The 20,307-nt window shown below is 39.9% G+C and overlaps 1 protein-coding gene across 1 annotated transcript; it reads left to right on the top strand.

Annotated features, from left to right (window-relative positions):
• The first annotated feature begins 7,103 nt into the window (after nt 1–7,103).
• LOC117730913 (SAM pointed domain-containing Ets transcription factor) lies at nt 7,104–17,745 on the top strand. Its single transcript, XM_034532975.1, has 7 exons — nt 7,104–7,139; nt 9,045–9,195; nt 13,588–14,020; nt 14,690–14,887; nt 15,083–15,130; nt 15,375–15,509; nt 16,150–17,745. The coding sequence occupies exons 3-7, from the start codon at nt 13,597–13,599 to the stop codon at nt 16,326–16,328; spliced, it is 984 nt and encodes a 327-aa protein (XP_034388866.1). The 5' UTR covers nt 7,104–7,139; nt 9,045–9,195; nt 13,588–13,596; the 3' UTR covers nt 16,329–17,745.
• Nucleotides 17,746–20,307: the final 2,562 nt, after the last annotated feature.

The following is a 20,307-nucleotide window of genomic DNA, read 5'->3' as shown; positions in this document are numbered from 1 at the left end:
TTCTCCTGTATCTATAATTAAGCATTTGTATGATTAAATTAACACAAACAATGAGTCAGTTGTCTTTTCCTATATTTCACAAGCCGGACTCGACCAATATCATCTAATTGAAAAGCTGCAGCTGGTCCACAGCAGTTTGAGTCCGTCCTGTGACTCCTAGTTGTTAGATGTTTATACACATCTGGGCCGGTTTGCTCTGACAGTTATCCAGATGTTTGATTTGGTGATCCCGTGACTTCCTTTAGATCGTAGTTTTTACTTATTCTGTGAAATATTTCAACATCTACTCGATGGATTGGCAAAAGAATGTTGTTATTGATACGTATATTCATATATGGCCCAGTTTATCCATTTGTCCGGTCTATACAAACACCTGCAAATGTAATGACATTCCCATCTTCCTCAGCTGTATGTTTAATAAGCAAATAATAACAACAACAATGCTAATAAGCAAATGTTAGCATTATAACCCACTAAACAAGTTTTGCACATGGTAAACATTAGCATCAGCATGCTAACGTCAGCGCTAAGTGCAGCCGTGCCTGTAAATACATCCTGACAGCTGCTAGCTGCTGCCACCTTGTTGTATGTGAAGTGTTTTAAGTTTTATATTTGTACATTTTATACCATTAAAATGATTTTTGTGTCCATTGGCTCACTCTTTATCCATGTGGGCAGTATCTTACTCCTGTGGGAGTATGTGCTCAGTGAAACGGGACAAAAGGAACAGGAATTGTTGTTGCAAATGTCAGCTAGCATGCTATAAATCGGGTGAAACGGCCTTCACGGTGCAGATAATAGGTCTGAAAGTGAGTGAACAGCGCCCTCTTGTGGAGATTCTGCAGCCCGCTAAACATGAAAATGTGAGTTTCTGTATCGAAAAGACTGAGAGAAAAAGAAAAAAAACATTTTGGTTCTTACATTTAAAGAAAGACAATGTTTTAAAGACCGTTTTACGGCCACTTTATTTTAGTAGAAAAAAAGAAATGCAGGAACATTTTGAGGAAATCTGCTTCATGTGGTGTTTCCTCATCAGTGGGCATAAACTAACCCATGATGCTTATGATTAGTTTATTATTTAGGATCTAATAATATTGTGTACTTCTACACCAGTTGTTGAATATGCAGCAAAGTCTTTGGCATGATGTAAAGACGGAACTGCCATTTTCTTTTCTGATATTCAAACTTCTTTGAAAGTTATCCAAGCAAACAGTGTTTGATATTAATCTCTCGTCCTGACAGACGAAAACATTTCCACAGAATAATAATATTAGTACATGACCATATATTCACATTCCTCTGTTTGTTCACTAATATTATGCTAGACTCTTTATACATTCATCGATATCCAAAGAAAGAATGCGTCACCAAACGTATCTGTTACATGCACACAGCTTCTCTTCAGTGAAGGATCTCTCAGGGTCCAACGGGGCCCTTTGAAATGCAAAATGAATGCATTTTGCACAAAATATTCATCTGTTGGTCTTTTTGAGTGCACCTCCTGCAATGCGAAGGACTAAACACTAAAATATCGAGTAAGAAAATGGCTCCGAAATGAAGTCAGTTGACCATTTTATCTTCTTCAAATGCGGTCATATGGGATGAGTCTGAAGGTGCATACATTAATAATGCCATATGGTATCTCTCTCTGTGTGTGTGTGTGTGTGTCTGTGTGTTCATGCAGGTGGAGAGCACTGAGGCTATTATTTGAATGGGGCCTGTGTCGACATCGTGTGACAGGGTAACTGAGGACAAATATTGACTCTTGCTTCGGCGAGGGCTCTCCAAGCGCTTCCATCGTATACGAGATCTCTCATCGCGCTTGAGTCAACAGGTTTGTTTTGTTAATGATGGATAACTATACCCATCATTTCTGCAAAGGCAAACAGACCTTTAGCTCCAGGCTTCGAGAGCAAAGTGAAGGAATGAAACACAGGTGTCAAGAGGAGGACGGTGGAAAGCAAACTATAAATGACTGAACATCCGTCTGCTTATCAGCATTGTACTGCTGGTAAATATGTAATGTTCACAGGCGATTTAATATTAAAAAGTAAAATGGTAAGGGTAAGACACTGGGGGGGGGGGTTAAGTGTATTGTTTAATTTTTAAATCTCTTCCGCTGATCTTTATCTGTCAACACTGAAACTCGGTATACTTTCTTGCCCCCCAGCAATGCACAGCACCAAACACGCAGCAGTGATAGTCGATTTCACTTCCTCAAAATCAGCACTTTTAAATCAAATAATCCCACGATTTGCATGATGTCTGAACTGTACTGAGGGAGCCTGACGGGAGGTCAAGAGGTTCAGACAGGGGGGGGGGGGGTCAGAGACAGGAAGCCGCCCAGCGTTGTCATACACCATCTGGTTGATGGAGTTCCTTCTGCCTCGGAAGTATGAACGTGATTAGATTGCAGGTGTTATTTGTCTGGGTGGGGAGCGCTGCGGGCGTCATAAACTACGACTAACGTGTGCCAAACTTTTTTATTTTTGTGAGGGGATACTGTGGCTCGTCGTGAACAGCGGGAGGTCATATACTCAAGTAAAAGCTGGGATCCATTGATGCAGTCGAATAATACTGCATTACAAACAAAATTCCTCATTCAAGCGGGTAAAGAAGAATTAAAAGAAGAATTATGATGTTTAAAAAATGGGTCCCCATTTAAAAAAAAAATAATCTTGATGTTGTAACCGGTCCAGGTGCGAAGTTTTACAACGTCATGGACTCGTCAGTCGCAATATACAGCCTCTATGCAAGGAAACATATGTTATGAGACCATGACCAAGTTTTGTCTGTGAAATCTTTATCTCCAAAGGTAAATATTCACGGCAGCTGTTGGGTAATCATAGTTAAAAATTACAATTCAGATCCGTCTTAAACGTAGCAGAGTGGACGTATAAAGTTGCACAAGAGAGAAATACTAAAGTAATTAAAGTGCCTCAGACGCTTTATTTCTGTATTTAAAGTTGAACTGGTCCATATTTGTGTGTAATACAATAATCCTGAAACCAGATTCATACTTTTTCTTTTAGGGGAAATTCACGTGAAGCAGCAGCAAACATGTTTACATGTTTATTTAAGAATTTAAAATAAAGGAAATTAAAAATGTAAAAATAATTGTTTTTGTAATGCATTCTGTCTCAAATGTCACGTTCATGTCCTACTGTCTATGTATTTGATAGGACTGTACTATCAATAATCAATACATTTACTAAAAGTAGACGAACTTCTACTTCTCGCAGTAGTTATAAACTGTCGGGTGTCTTCATGCAATCTACAAACCACATCAGAGACATGTTTCCATAAACAAGTGGGAAGCTTTTTTGAACAACGCCTTGTTTTTTTCCACGAAAGAACTAATGAACCTTAATATAGTCCCAAAAAAAAAAGGGGTTACACCAGGTGACACCAGCACGGTTCACCTGCAGAGACAGTTACAACTTTAATATGCACCCTTTTCCCACCCCCGAGGCAGGAGGGGGGTCCTCCCTTCTCTGTGTTGGTGAATACAGTTGCTGCATGCTTGCTGCTCTGGGCTTGGAACCAACAAATTGTTCTCTGGAGAAAAAAAAAAAAAAAAATAGGGTGTTTCTGTCTTTGGGGATTTTGTTTGTGTTGGAAAAAGCTCTTCCTTGGACTCCTGGGATCATGATTTAAAACTGTAGCTTTCATTGTTCAAACAGCAACGGTGACGCAAAAGCGTGTCGATTTGCATTTAGGAAGTTGTTTCTTGCTGTTGGTCTGTGGTGGACAATATCACTGGATCCCACGTGACACTCTCTGAATGATTTAGCCCATGATCAACCAATCAGGTGGAACCCCTGGTTGACATTAATAGGAGGGTAAACCTGAAATGAGCATTAGCTAAAGAGACTCATTTGCATTTAGGAAGGAGGGGGAGGGGTTAATCTCAATACTTCTTTCTTCATTGTTTGGTCCTGGCTTGAGAGCGGGTCAATGTCAAATTACAAATAATTGATCATTTAGGCACTATTTGTTTTTTTAGGCTAATTCTTTATCACTTTTTACATTTTTTAATTTTCCAATATCATGAAGGCAGCTTTAATCAATATCTTTCCATTAAAGGTGTATCGCATGACATGAATATGGAACCCGACCCTGCACTTTATGGAGCGTTTTAGCGTCCTTCAGCTCATTGTTTCGTTTTACTCTCACATCGGCGTTTGTTCGCATTTGGGCATGCACATTGACATACGGTGATCGCGTAGGTACGGCGGATGTTTTTCCGAGTTGAAAAACGTCAAAATTGATGGATGAAAGAATTATTATGCCGCTGTTGCAAAACGCAGATTGTCTTCAAATTTGTTGAAACAAGTTCCCGTTGTGTGAGGGCCTTTACCTTTAAGACGATCTCTGGTAATGTGTCAATCTTTCTACCTCTTCCTATATGTTTTTATATATATGCACACACTTCCACCACTGCATGTCTATAGCCATATATGTATATATATAGAAGGCTATAGACATACTGTACATGCAGTGGTGGAAGTGGTGGAAGTGTGTGGAGTATATATATATATAACCTGCATATATGAATCTGCATTTTTATATATATATATACACACACACACACTTCCACCACTGCATGTCCCGTATGTGAAAGTGTGTCGAGTTTTCATGCAGGTTTATATGTATATATATATATATATATATATATATATATATATATATATATATATATATATATATATATATACTCCAAACACACACATATATATATATATATATATATATATATATATATATACTGTATGTATATATAAACCTGCATGAAAACTCCACACACTTCCACCACTGCATGTCCCGTATGTCTATAGCCTTCTATTACATAACATTACCGTTTCCTTTGCCCTCACATCTGGTGTTTTTTTTTTCTTCTTCACCTCTGCAGGACCAGGCACGTCTGTGCAGCGCTAACGGTTTTCCAAGCGGCACCGTGCTCTGGCAAGCGGCACCGGCTGTTGAAGTGGATGGTAACTCGATCTCAAACTGTCCTCGAGAGGAGCGACGTTAAAGTTGAACCTCTCTTGTCTGTTTTCAAGAGGGAGACATTTAATAGGGCCTCCGTTACCCAAGATGCACAGTTATCATTAGTGTTATTAGTGTCGTTGATAAGTTTCATTAATCATGTATTCATGTATCGACACGACGGGCATCATGCCACATGAAGGTGAAACCATTTTGACAAACTGACGAAGAACTATTGCCAAAAACAGTTGGAGGAGCTGTCATAAATCAGACAACTATCACCCACTTCATACTCATATTCTGACAATACGACTCCCATTCACTCAACAAAGCTTATTTAATAAAGTCGATATAATATTGACTTTGCTGACACACGTTTACAGGAGGGACACCTGCACAAGCGTTACTCACTTCACGATCACAGTGGGCCGATTGTGGCTTCGTATTTGACACCCAGTCCGTTTCTTCTCTTCGCTCGTTATCTTTGAGTCATGCGAGGGTTGTTCGAGAGCCAAAGGTAAAGGTCAAACACTTGAAGGAACTGCCATGCAAATCTTATTGATGAACTGGATGTAAGTAATAACCAAAAAGCAAACAGAAGTTTTCCCCTCATAGACATATGTCATTATTTACCGCTTTAATTACAAGGCGATTAAAGTGTACCACGTCATGAGATACAGATTGTGTGTGTGTGTGTGTGTGTAAGCACGCCTCACAAACAAATACGCGGTATGTATAAATGAAACACACGCAGGGTTTCGTGCACAAGCACGCACAAATACATACAAGTTCAGGTTCGACTGTCCAATGAAAGGAGTTTGTCATCGCTCCCAGTTTGATTTGGTGTGTCTACAAACATGTGGCTGCTAAGAAGTCATGACGCAGTTCGTGCACTCCCAGTTACTCACAATCAGTCCATTCAGACTGTGTAGCAAACCATATCAAACCCAAACTGGACCGAATAGAAGATACAATTGGGGAGATTAGATGTGCAGTAGTGTTAAAGTACTGTTATTGTTGTTGGTTATCACAGTTTTGCTAATAACACGCCTTTTTTTTTTTTTTACAAACACCTGTTCTTTCTCCGCTTTTCACGGAGCCACATTGTTCAAACTGGCTTAAATTAGGCAAAAGGGCTTCTCTAAAACCTGCAGTTCAAACAGAAATACACAGTTCTCACATCTGTGCGATACACTTAATTAAAGGCAAATATTCAACATTTCAGAGGTGAGACGGGGTTGTTGACAACACTTTCTTTGTCCGTATAAGAGTACATATTTAAAAGTACTGTGCAGTGATAAAGATCTCACCATATGTGCTTGTTTTATTGTTATTGTCAGTTATGAAATGACCCATGCAACTGAAATGCTGCCGGGAAACCACTGTAAATAAGGCAGAATCTTATCATCCCATCGTCTCCAACGGAGTCACTTTATGATGTAGCCTGTATGTCATAGAGATGATGATACATCTGAATTCAAAACATATTCTTATCCTTATTTTTGACTCGAAAAAACAGTTGAGACACCATTTTAACAATCATTATCAAACAAACAATATAGTATCATTTCAAAACATAATATTAGCAGCAGGACGTAAGTCGACATGCATGAGTAGTACACTTCATTAAAACCTGAACAAACACTGTTATCAGCCTCTGCAGACATTAATATGATGTTTTGCCAATTAATGTCTCATTAACAAGGATACATACATTGTTTTTTGGCTGTTTAAACAGACTGATCACAGAGACTAGGCTGCTCCATGAAGGATGGAATCTACTTACTATTTAAGTCAACAGGAGGTATTTGTATAGCCTACTAACACATGCAAGTTATATATTAAACTAAGTACAATTTTGAGGTTGACTTCCCTTGTATTTGAATAATTAAATTGCATGCTACTTTACTTTAAACATTTAAGAGGGGATTTTGTAGGTTATAATTGAAATGTATATAATACACAATTAGGCTTATGACATATGATGCATTGGCATGGAGTAATGAACATTATGCAGTATAAAGCAGTTAGAATTATCTCCACCTCCATCAGCTACACTATTAAACGCATGGCACACCCACACAGGTGTCTTCTTCTGGTCACAGAGATCACATCAGCTGATCAGGAGCCCGGACCTGTAGGATTCCCTGGTGAGTGGCTTATCCTGGTGAAATGAAAATAAAAGAGATATGAAGTTGGCTATAGCACTTTTGGAAATTGCACGAGGTCACCAAACTTAATCTAGCCTAAAGGTGATTGTAACAAAAGTGCATCACAGTACTGAGAAGAAGTTTCATCATGAAGATGAAATTTAAATTTAAAAAAACGTAGGCCCGAGTGTTTGCTTTAAGTTCTCCTCCTGTGTATACTGGTTTTAAGACAGACTTGAAAATATGTGAATGTATTTGAACGTATATATATGAAAGGGCTTTAACCACGTGTTCATATTTTTATTTTAGAGCTAGTGCTAATCCAAGTTTTCTAATTAAATATTAATAGCTTGGGAGCTGAAGTTTTTCAAATATTGTCTAAGATGAATCATTAGCTATTTATTTTTCGTCACTGTAGGTCACCTGAGGGTCTCTGTGAAACCAGGACCTGCAGTGACATCCAGGCAGGTATGAGAATGTAAAAACTCAAAGTATCAATTCCACAGTGTAAAGATCCAATACATGTAGAATAAAAAGGTAAAGCTGCATTCAAAATCCTACTTAAGATAGTGCGAGATACGAGATTGAGAGTATTTTGATTGCCACTCAACGGCTCTCAACATGGATACGCCTGAGCCGGTGGCTCATAGCTAACGGTGCTAACGGCGCTAACAATACAAACTATGCTGACGGAGCTAAAAGTGTTTATCTGTGTCAACTGTAACCACCGGAGCCGTGCAGAGCGGCGGCCGTGAGCTAGCCAGTCGGGGGCACTCTGACATGCACTAACATGCACTAACATGCACCGTGCACTAAGAGCATGGTGGCTGGGCTACGTCAAGGAGAAGCTCATTCATTCATTCTCTGCTCAGGTAGACGTTACTCCACTGCATAGAATGTGGCATGTTGTTTCTCAAAGTATTGTCAGTGAATTGTACTCAAAGTATAAAGTATAAAAAGTTTTAAAAAAATACTTGTTGTACATAACAAAAATGGCCCCTGTGGTTGATATATCATTATGTATTTCATTATTAGATTTGAAATTCGGATGCAGTGGTTCGCCACCTGGGGGTCGGGCCCTTCCGAAGGGTCACCACACAAACCTAAAGCGTTGTGAGATTTAAAAATTTTTTTTTTTAAATAAAATTAACATTAAATTAAAATTAAATTGAACCAAAAAATGTCATAGACATCATCAGAATCAACATCATCTGAACTCATGGACTTTTTGTGTGGGAACCACTTGTTTAATCTTTAATAATGTAATGTATTTCATAAGCAGTATGCTTTTTAAGTGTCAAATAGTATTCTTTGAAATAGGCGAATCAGCTGTCAAATATATATAGGTGAGTAAAAAGTAGAATATTCCCCTCAAATATTGTGATGTTGTAAATGTAAATACTGGAGTCGAGTGAATCTACTTCAAATTTGAGATTTTTTTTATAGACATAAAAAAGTCTCTTATCTTGAATTGTCTGTCACCAATGAGGTCAACTAGTAGTGTTTGAGGAGGTCTGAGTCTAAGCTGCAAGGAACTTAAGACACACACAAACACACGCACACAACACACACACACAAAGTAAACACGACTGGCCTATAAATATAAATTGCAGTCAATGGTAACTGGAATTCCTTTGCACCCGCTCACTGAGTCACTTGCTTCTTTTCACTTTGTACACACCCCCAGCAGGTGCTTTCACTTGAAGTTTAGTTTGCAGTTGAGCTTTAGGCTGTGACTTTCAGTTTAAGTTGGAATCCACCAAAGAGCAAGGGAGGGTCTGTGGCCTTGAGGCTGGGGGGGCCTCTGCAACACTCACTGTGGAGGGTCGGGGGGTGTGTGTGGGGGGGTGGAGGGGAAACAGATTGAAGTGGTGCCCACCGCCACACTGCACCTCTGTCCTGCAGGTAGCGCCCGGGCGTCCCGTCTGAGCTGAGCGTCGGTCTGCAAACGGGGACCAAAGGCCATCCTTCATCCTTCAACAGGACGAGAGCTGCAGCTCATCTTTTATCTTCCAGTCAAGTCGCCGCCTCCGTCCATCGGAGCATCTTCGCCTCGGTAAGAAGACGCCGCTTCGCATAGTCGTCGTTGCATCTTTCAGAGAACACAAAGGGCATCTTCTGTGCAATTTAAAATCGTCTGTGTTTATTCATTTATGATTGTACACACTTAAAAAAAACTTTGGAGGTCAGTTAAAAAATAATATTAATAATCAGATTTGTTGACAGAATTGTACAACTTTCTTGCCCACGATGTGGAAAATGGATTAGAACCAACACAAGACAATTGACGTGGACATAAAAGCTGTTTATCTTAATATTTTACCTAATCCTTTCTGTTTAGTTTTCTTTGTGTTTGCAGAATCTTTGTCACGCTCACCTGTTTTTCCTGTTTCTGTACATATGGAATTTGTGTCAAAATGTGGTCAGATAATAGGTGTCTGGTGGTTTGATGCCCAGAAACCACAACGATAAACTGGCAAATTTTAAAATAAACAGTTCACTGCTGTCAGGCGGATTAAATTGAGATTTGGAGGTGTAAATTAAACACGACGGATCTCCCAAGACACGACTCTAATAAGTGTAAACTACAAACACAGAACTGTAATGCAGGTCTCTTTTTCCCCTCTCACTCTGATCTATTATGTCAAGCTGATCTTTATCATTACTCAGCAGCATAACTCTGAGGTTAAGCTGCTGTGACTCAATAACAGACTGAGGGAGGGGGGGCTTTACTTTATGTTTTACTAACACACCATGGAAGCCCAAACATATATATACAAATAAATATATATATATTATATAATATATATAAGTATATATATAATAATTAATGAAACAAACATAAATGTCATATTTCATCACGCTTTTCTTACTCATAATTTTTGTATATATATATATATATATATATATATATATATACACAAATTATGAGTAAGAAAAGCGTGATGAAATATGACGTTCATGTTTGTTTCATTAATCGGAGGAATGTGTATGTTTCTCTTTTCAGTGGACGTTAAAGTCACATTTCTTCATGCACATCATGATTTATTTGGTTCAACTGTCAATTTTGCTGTTTGTTGTGACATTTTATAATAGAAAATATATTAAAACTGACTTGTGTCAGCGTGCACTATTAGACCATAAGGCTAGACATGAAGTGAGTCCCATTCATCTACACACATTATCACGCTGCTGTTAGCTCTAACTGGGTTTTGTATGTCACTTTTTAAAGCAGCTGCCGATTATGTCGGATAAAGCGTTTAAAAAAAAAACTCCCAATAAAACCGTGCTCTTTTTGATCTTCTGACACTCAGCAGATTAAATCCAGCTGCGTGAGCACAAGCCTTAGGCCTCACGGTGAGTCCATATCTTCACTATCAGGTGACAGGTTCATTTCTCCATCCGTCCGTGGTAGACCTCCAAATCTCTAGTTCCAATCTCGGCCGCGTGAAGTTTATCATCGGCATCACTAACTGTGAATACAGCCCTCTGTCAAAAATTCATCTTCACCAACAGCAAAAAGCTTCTTTTGTTTTTGCACTGGTTCGTAGGATACTGGCACAATGCCAGTGCCCCTGACTATCAGCAGAAATGAATCATCACCGAGTGCCAAAAACACAGCAGATGATACATAGAAAATATAGAAAAAGTTAGAAATAAAATATCAATTGAGTTTTAGAGATGGGGACTGGAGAGACTAATATTGTAAATAGCGATAAAGAATAGAAGCCACATTATTTGCAATTCATAAAACAAGTAACAACCTTGACCTAAAATAGACCACTATAAAGCTAGTTTATATTGTGAACAGAGCACCTGCACTTGTCACTGCTGCCATAAAAAAAAAAAAAGGGTCTCAGGCAACAGATCCACAGATCCAGATCTCAAGCCTGCACACTTTCTTCCCAGCAATAGTCATAACGCAGTCGGGTTTTCCCCTTTTGTGCCCCGGGAACAATGACTTCCTTAGTCGATCCAAGTTAATAACAAGGAAAAGAAAAAGTCTCCCTTTTAACGCTCATGTGGTAATCAGTCAAGCGTGGCTGGACAAACAACTTTGACTCCACTCAAACAACACTGAGCTTTCTTTTCTTTAAATTCCCCCACTTGATTTTATTTTTTATATGCGATACACCGTTAATGGAAAGATATTGATTAAAGCTGCTTTTCATGATATTGGAAAATATAAAAAGTGATAAAGAATTAGGCAAAAAAATTAATAAAAATAGTGCCTAAATGATCAATTATTTGTATTTTGAAAAAACCAGGACCAAACAATGAAGAAAGAAGTATTGAGATTAACCCCTCACCCCCCTTCCTAAATGCAAATGAGTCTCTTTAGCTAATGCTCATTTCAGGTTTACCATCCTATTAATGTCAACCAGGGGTTCCACCTGATTGGTTGATCATGGGCTAAATCATTCAGAGAGTGTCACGTGGGATCCAGTGATATCGTCCACCACAGACCAACAGCAAGACATTTGAAATGTTGTGACGAGCCCGAGGAGCTCAACTGTTTGCTATTAGATAGATGATCCCAAATCTCACACATGACCTTTTTCTTTTTCTTCTCGCCTCAGACTGAATCATCTAGGGTTAAACAGGCTCGTGCTTGTTTTAATCACTACTCATTAACTTTAATCTAAACACTTCAGTCGACTGGCTGTCACAAAAAAAACCCGTTTCAGCAACAGTGATAAATGGGCTTCAGGCTCGATTAGTCGTATTGGTCTGCAAACTTCGAACCACTTCTCACTTCAAGAGAGTTGTTTGGAAGGCATCACTAACTCTCCTACTCAATTTAAAGCAGATGTTTCCTGACTTGTTCCTCGTTTTTTTATTTTATTTTTTTCTAAAAGAAAAAAAAAAAACCTTCCAAGGTGAGGATACCCACTTCAAATAACCACCCCTCGCCGTGTTTAAATGGGACCAAGCATGTGTGAGAAATAGGGTTCCCAGGGAGGGAGTCCGTCTCCATCGGTGTCAAAGGGTGACTTTGCCGAGTAAATGGAGCGAACTCTAATGCTCTTGAAATGAATATCAGCGATTTGACCAAACTCATTTAGAGATCAGTCAGGATCTTAATCCCTCTCTGCGGGGTGTGTGTGTGTGTGTGTGTGTGTGTGTGTGTGTGTGTGTGTGTTTGTGTCTTTTTATTGTGCTCCCTCTTCCTTTTGGAAGAAGGTAATATGGCTAAATTTGCTTTGCTAATGGATTTAGCGCAAGCTGCCACAGTGGACGCGAAGCAGCCGTCCTGGGATACCAGTGGCTTTTAATCTGACTCCTGGTGGAGTGAAAGGGAGTGCGGGGTTCTAGTTTACGAGGAATTTGGAGATAAAAGGAAGCCGGGGTAGGAGGTTTTACAGCGGGGGGGGGGGGGGGGGACCAAAGTCTGGGAGGGTAATCTGTTTTAGGGGGCAGCAGGGCAGATAACTTCATTTCACTTTTGAGGAAGTTTTGGTAAATGTGTCGATTTGGAAAACAATCCTTTTTTTTTTTTTTTACGACACATTCAATTTCATTGCCGTGTCTTGACAAATAAAAGCCGTCGCCCTCCTCGAACATGTGGCCCGTGGGAGCCCACTTCCTGATACCCGGGTGTGTGCCAGCAGTGCGCCTTCCCATGTGCCAGCTGTGGCAGGTAAACATCACGGGGTGCCATTTAATGCGAGTTCGCCCTGAGATTACAACACCGGTTTGCTATACAGCTGACGTCCATAAACGGACGCTTATCGTGGCAATTTCCAGCTATATCTTCAGGGGGGGGGGGGGGTCTTCATAAATCTTGAACACATGTTCAAACATACAGGTTTTTTTTTTTTTCTGGCGGACGCGCTCTCATTATCTAACTTGATTAAAAAAACTCCAGCTGACAGTGGAGACAGAAGGCTGCGAGGAGACGGCACCTTGAAAGCCGAGGCAGGCGGCCGGAGCTGCTTCAGGGTCTCAATACAAGTCCCCCCCCCCCCCCCCCCCCCCCCCCACCCCCACCCCCCACCAGACGCATCAGCCATTCTGGGCCACTGACCCACAAATAAGAGACTCAGTCAAATCCATTTTGCCCCATGCCTTGTCAGCGCTGTGTGTGTTTTAACTCTCTTGAAAGGGTCACTTCCCCAGTATCTCCATCAGGCTCAGGGTTCTTATAGAGCATCGAGCAGCCGGGCCTCAACTCAGTTCTGCTCATCACTCTCTAGCCTGCAGCTGCTCTGATGGAGTTTATTAGGACACTAAAACAATTGCTGGTCTAGCTGTCTGAGAAGGTAGTGTCTTTTTGACTGCAGATTTTAAATGCCGTTTCTATACATTTGAAAACCTATTCTCCCACCCTTGGAAATGCGTATGTGTCGCATGCAGATCGGTCGATTTTCTTTTTGATTTCACGCGGCTCTCAGTTCATGTGCAGGTTAGAAATAGAGAGATTAATGTTGTGTTTTCTTGTCTCCAGGTACCAGTTATGTCACATCCAGTGGGCGGTTTATCGGAAGGCACAGTGTACGGGTCCCGGATCGGGATGACAGAGGACTCCCTCGACCTCCTGGAGCGAAACCGAGGCTCTGCAGAACCCTGGGACCTCGGGGACACCAAACCAGGCGTGCCGGGCCTCTACCTGTCCTGCTTCGACATGCTCCTCACCGAAGACTCCACCTGGCTGGTGAAAGTATCAGAGGCCTCCCCGGCGCTGGCTGCACCCATGACTCGCTTGGAGCCCGAGGATGAACCAGAGCAGTGCCCCGTCATTGATAGCCAGGAACAGGGACTCTCTCCTGGGCTGGAGGGTCAAGAGGAGGAGCGGTCTCTGGAGCAGGTGCAGAGCATGGTGGTGGGAGAAGTGCTGAAGGACATTGAAACTGCCTGCAAACTGCTCAATATCACCGCAGGTAGGCTGTCTTCCAACACACCTGCTACTGCAGTTCGTCACTCCTGAGGAGGGGTATTATAGTACTTACCATATCACTGGAAGAGAAATAAATCTTTAAGAGAGTACACATCATTTTTCATGCCAAAGAAAGGAGAAAAAAAAGCCCGTTATTTGCAAGTAAAGGGATATTGATTCAACTTAAGCTACTGGATCTTGCCCCCAAAACCAATACATATCTGCGCGGCTAGCCGAGACAACACAACAGGCCTCTTAAGATCACATCCGTACTGAAGCAAAGCCGATGGTTGCCTGCTCCAGGATCTGTTTAATCCTGACATTTGCATGACTTCTCCTGGATTGTGACAGTGATGTTTCTCCCCTGCCAGTGTACTCAGTCTTAAGGGCGAGGTCTCTCTGCCGCTTGCAAAAAGCAAACAGAGGAAGCATTATGTATTGTAAGGCATTCGTGGCTGTCATAAAGCATCTACTGATTAGAGTTGCGCTGGCATAAAAGGGTGATTACCTTGTGGTTTCAGTACATATATAATGTGTAAATGTAGCGGAACACAACACGCACACAAACGTACCTTGACTCAATATGACTTGGATGAATAACCTCACACCCGGGTCGTTCTCTAACCCTTTTCCCCCACCGTGCTCTGTGTGTTTCCCCCCCCCCCCCCTGTAGACCCTATAGAGTGGAACACGGGGAACGTCCAGAAGTGGCTGCTGTGGACCGAACACCTGTACCGGTTGCCCCACGCAGGAAAGGCCTTCCAGGACCTGACGGGAAAGGACCTGTGTGCGATGAGCGAGGAGGAGTTTCGCCAGCGCTCGCCGCAGTGCGGAGACACGCTGCACGCACACCTGGACATATGGAAGTCAAGTGTGTGATATTTATTTAACGTGAATGTTACGTTTGGCCGCTTGAGCGCGTCTTTGTGTGTTTGTGAACCGGCTTTATAATCTGTATAATAACATAGTGGAAAGAGTAAACAGGTATACAAATTATTAATTAATTCAAAGTCAAATTTTTTTTCTTTTTTTTTTTTAACTTAAATGTCTCTTTTTTTCTCTACAGCTGTCTGGATGAAGGAAAGGTGTTCAGTTGAAGAGACAAAAACTACCGGTAGGTTTTGGTTTCCTCACAATAAAATGCATTTATTTGGACAATATATACACATTTACCACTGAACAATTTACTTTGATTTGGGCTTTTTCGTGCATATCAACCCCCGGCTAAATGAGTTTGGTTAGTTTGGACCTCGCCTCGCCATCCTTTGGGCCTCGGGACCTCTATGTGTGTCTTTCTCTGACATTCACTACGCCGTGGCCTTAAATTTCGGATGTTGTTTTTTTTGTGTGTCGTTCAGGCGGCGAGGATCTTTGGTCCGAGGCCGATTCGTCTTGTTCCGGTCAGCCCATTCATCTGTGGCAGTTCCTCAGAGAGCTCCTGCGTAAACCTCACAACTACGGACGCTGCATTCGCTGGCTCAATAAAGAAAAAGGTATTTTTATTTTGTTGTTTGTTGTTGTTTTTTTAAGGCTACAGTATCGGGAAGTACTCTGAAGTTTCACTTTGGGAATTGTATTGCTTCATTTTAATTTCAGGATGCACGTTGGAATGGAAAGGGAAAACATAAAATGACATAAAATGACAGTAATCTCATATATATTCATTATTGTATTTATTTTAATTTTAGTATTTCAACTGTGTTCAGCTTACTCAACTGACAGGAGCTTGAACCTCAACATATTTGTATAGTGCTTTCATTGCTCACACGATAACTGACAATTCATTTGCTTACACTTGTTAATTAATGAATTAATGAATTAAATGTTTTTCAGACTTTAACTGAAACTTCCTAATCTCTGACGCCTAAACTCCTATTAATGCTTACACTTCACTTGATTTATAAAACACGTTCAAGGCTTCAGCTGAGAAAAAACACACTAACACTAACAACATGTTAATAAATTCTAATATATTATTTAAAAGATAAATGTAACGCTGCCTTCGTAAACAGGTCACATTGGACCTTAAAGAGACTCTCAACTGTTTAAAATAAAATAAGTGTGCATGTCAAGTTCCCTTTGCGGTGCCTCGTTACAAACGTCGTATATATATCTCTTGTGATTCCCAACCAGGTATTTTTAAAATCGAAGACTCGGCCCACGTCGCGAGGCTGTGGGGACTCAGAAAGAACCGACCTGCCATGAACTATGACAAGCTGAGCCGCTCCATACGTCAATACTACAAGAAGGGCATCATCCGCAAGCCTGACGTGTCCCAGAGACTGGTGTACCAGTTTGTTCACCCAGTATGAGGCGGCAGCATAGTGGGAGAAGGAGGAGGAGGAGGAGGAGATGGAAATGTGCAAAAACTAAAAAGGACCCACTGTCTCGCCATGCACTTGAACACCTGATCCGGAGATGAAAAGGTGACAGTAAACGCGTGCACTGACCGACCCCGATGGCACACACTTCAACTGCCAGCACTGAGGCAACGGCTGCTGCTTGAAGGCTCGTCCGTGCCGAAAGAGACACAACGATGAAGCTTTATTTTCTGCTGCAGAACGAAAACCACCACCACCATAAAAAAAAATAAAAAAAAATAATAAAAAAAATGTATTTAATATATTCTTTCCGTAATGTAATTCTAAATGATCCTCACCACAGCAAACAGTTAGAACTGATTGCTGCTTACGTACTTCAGGAAAACGCCCACAGCTACATTTGCTTTGTGTTTTTTTGTTTTCGCTCGCCTTGACTCTGTTTGACTTGGAGACAGTTTTCCTCCCACAGTTGGTTGGGAACATTTGGCTTCTTCTTGGGGTTTGGTCATGGCTGTGCTAAACACACAAGTCAGCCAGCCTGTAATCCACCAACCATCTTTTCTCTCATCTGAAACGTACAAAAGAGGGAGACTTTTGACAGTTTGCTGGATCTGGTTGGGTCCCAAGAGGGAAAAACTATTATCAAACACCCATAAATTGTTTTGTTTTTTTAAAAGGTGTGACTTGGTAAGGAGGGACGCACCTTGCTTTATGTTTCACGCTGTACACTTTTATGTTTAAAAAAAAAAAAATTTTTGTATTGCTGTATATTGCATTTTATGTTGTGGATGTTTTATTAGAGAGATCCACAATGTTCAGTAAAATAAATAAACATGAAATAAATACTCATCTAAATAAATACAGACAAAAATGACGAAACCATGAAATTGTAAACATAATTTAATGGCTTTAATGGTCGTACTACAACTTTGGGTGGAGTGAAAGATCTTGACAGCAATCATAAAATTTGCTTCCAGGCAGCATCCAGGTCTAAAAGAAGGCCGATACAAAGTTATTTAAACTTGCTTTTTCTCGAATAGCCAACCGTAACCGGGCGATTTCTCTGGTTGCAAAAAGAAGTCAGATTGTATAGTAAGTCTATGAGAGAATGACCCGACTTCTCACTTGATTTATATAACTGTTGACTTGATTTATCAATAAACATTGTCAACATGAGTTTATGATCTCAATCTCTAGTTTCAAGTCTTCTTCAGTACATATGTTCATTTAGGAAATGATGGTCCCATTTAGAGTCAAACAGACCATAAAGTATGCTTTAGGGCGGGGCTACCTTGTGATTGACCGGTCGCTGGCATTGCTTTGTCTGGTCTGGAAGTTGTTCTTGTTTTTTTGTCATCAATTTCCCCTTTAAGTGTGTTTTCAGTTAGAGAAGGTTAACTGTAACAATTTGGTCGCCTAAAAATGTCTGACTCAGCGTTTAGTTCTACTTAGCTCCACCCCCTCGTGTCACTTCTAGTTGCAAAAAAAAACCAAGATGGCGACGGCCAAAATGCCAAACTAAAAGACTTCAAAACCGGAGTCTTAGACCACATCCACTTTGTATATATACTTTTATAGGATTCAGACATTCATGGTCCCCAGAGGATGAATTGTAATCACTCTGATTAATTGGATGATGTCTTTCATCTTGCGTCATCCTCAGTAGTACTTTGTGTTTTGGGCTAGTTAGCTACATGTTGCACATTAACACGCTAAACTCAGAAGTTGAACATGCGAACTATTATATCTGCTAAACTCAGCGCAGTATTGTGAATTTTCTTTTAATTCTTCTCGAAAAATTACACAGTATTTTCCCAAGAGTTTTATTTTATGTCACTTGTCATAGTGTGTCTTGATTGACAGACGTAAAAGTAATATTATTTATCAAAATGCAAATTGGGGACAAATATTGGATTATTTCACAACTTTATATGTCTTTTGTTTGGATGTATTCATATGATTATTTATTTCATGTTTTTACTTTTTTAAGCTTTGTGGCTGCTTATTACTACTTTCAAATAAATGATTTCTGTAAATTGCCTAAATGTCTGCCTGACCAAGGAAAGCCTATCCAAGCTTCAAGCAGAACTCAATAAACTCTATTTTTCAATTGAATACACATCTGTGTGGTGTCTCTGACTCATAAAAGGTTTGTAGTGCATGTAAATTCAACTAAATGCTCTTTATAAAGCAGGCTAAACAACTTTAACAGTTATTAGGAGGCACTAATAAAAACTGTTTTCTGATTCAGGTCTTTTGTTGACATTTTCTTCTCACATCTAACTGTCTCTTTCATATCGTCAACGGCTTTTTTTTTTAAGTGAGCCAAAGGCTGCATTTCTGCCAATAAAAGCTGGCCTTAAGCTATGATGAGCGGTTTAATCCTGCAGGTATGAAGAGGGTCTTGTGGAAGGCTTATCTCAATGTACTTTTTAAAGGAAACATGGATCTAAGATTTAAGTCTTAAGGTGAATGTGTGATATATGATTATTTAAGTTATCATAGCCATGGTGGTGTAATACCTGTAAAGCACACTGTGAAAAACAGTTGTTGGCATGGACCATCAAAGAAGAGTCGATGCCAACACACATCCTAACCAACTCCCTCTGCAGGGAGGGGCAAACACAAACACTATTAAAAGAGAAGAATCTATCCAGAAACCCTTTAAAAATGTTTCAGACATTTTAATCACTTTCCCTGCATTATATTATTTTTCATCAACTTGAATGCCCAGTTTGCCAAAGTTCCCGTCTTACATTGCAGAGCTAAACCTGCGTTGAATTAATGATACCTTCTGATTGGTTGAGTAAAGTTTAGCTGAAAAACATTTTGCTTCTTCAGCAAAAGACGAGGCAAAAAAAAAAAATACAAGTAAAAGATAGCAGCTAGAACTGTCTGTGTATGTCTGTAAAATGAAAGGAGAAAAATAAAAACACACATCACCCAACCACAAAATGTACTCTTGATGTCCCTGTAAGCTACGATCTGGAATACAATAAAATACTCAGTAAATACCAAAAATATCTACTAATAATAACTACAAATGTAATCTGAAACAATGTGCATTGGTTGACTGATGTCCACACCACAAACAAGTAGGATGTTATACAAATCAATCAATCTGTCCGCAATCTGACTTAAAACCTGATGATGAAAGGGACAAAGAGCTGAATGTGGTTACTGCTGACCTCTAGTGGCAGACTCAGATATGACGTTTGAAGTTAAACTCAGGAGACACAGACTTAACCTTTAATTTAAGTCCTTCTCGGGCTGGATTTTAAAGCTCACACTGTCGCCACTAAATACTTGTTTGCTTTAGATATTTAACATAATACGCATTTGGTCCCTTGACTTATTATTATCAAGATGAAGAAAAACGGGTCTGATTACTTATATAAATGTGATATTTCAGTTTTTTTTCCTTTCTCACAACTTGGCAAATATTTCTTAAATACTGTTTTCACTCGTCACTGTGGGGAGTGTAGATTATCGAAGGAACAATTAATTTCAACAAGTTCAGTAAAGGCTGCAACATAATAAAACATCGAGGTCTGAATACTTTTTTAATGCACCGTAGATTATTGTTATTGCTTTTACTACGTCTTTAGTGTTTTTAATGTTTTTTTGTTTTAACCATGTAAAGTACCTTTAAGTACACTTTAACGTAGACTTTTACGTTGTTGTATTGGTACTTTTACTTAAGTTAAAGATCTTACTACTTCTTCCACCACTGACCCTAAAAGTTTTCTTTTTATTTGTTGTATAGCGAGGACAAATTACCACTCAAGAATATAAGAAAAATATTTTGAATTCATGAGGAAAACCGCTTTCATCAAAGTCTACTTCTTTTGATACACCATATTATTGAATTATTATTTTATCTTTGTTAACAGATCGGTTTGGGTAGGAGATACATGGTGGTAAAATAGATTTACTGCAGTAATGTACAATTTGAGGGACATTAGTATTT

Source organism: Cyclopterus lumpus, chromosome 5, assembly GCF_009769545.1.
Source record: "Cyclopterus lumpus isolate fCycLum1 chromosome 5, fCycLum1.pri, whole genome shotgun sequence".
Classification (NCBI taxonomy): Eukaryota; Metazoa; Chordata; class Actinopteri; order Perciformes; family Cyclopteridae; genus Cyclopterus; species Cyclopterus lumpus.
This window is presented reverse-complemented; position numbering and strand designations above follow the sequence as displayed.

Excerpts from the sequence above, each read along its gene's own strand:
- LOC117730913 (XM_034532975.1), top strand. The coding sequence starts at position 13,597 with ATGTCACATCCAGTGGGCGGTTTATCGGAAGGCACAGTGTACGGGTCC. Across the intron at positions 14,021-14,689 it reads ACTGCTCAATATCACCGCAG|ACCCTATAGAGTGGAACACG; the intron begins GTAGGCTGTCTT and ends CCCCCCCTGTAG. Across the intron at positions 15,510-16,149 it reads CTGGCTCAATAAAGAAAAAG|GTATTTTTAAAATCGAAGAC; the intron begins GTATTTTTATTT and ends ATTCCCAACCAG.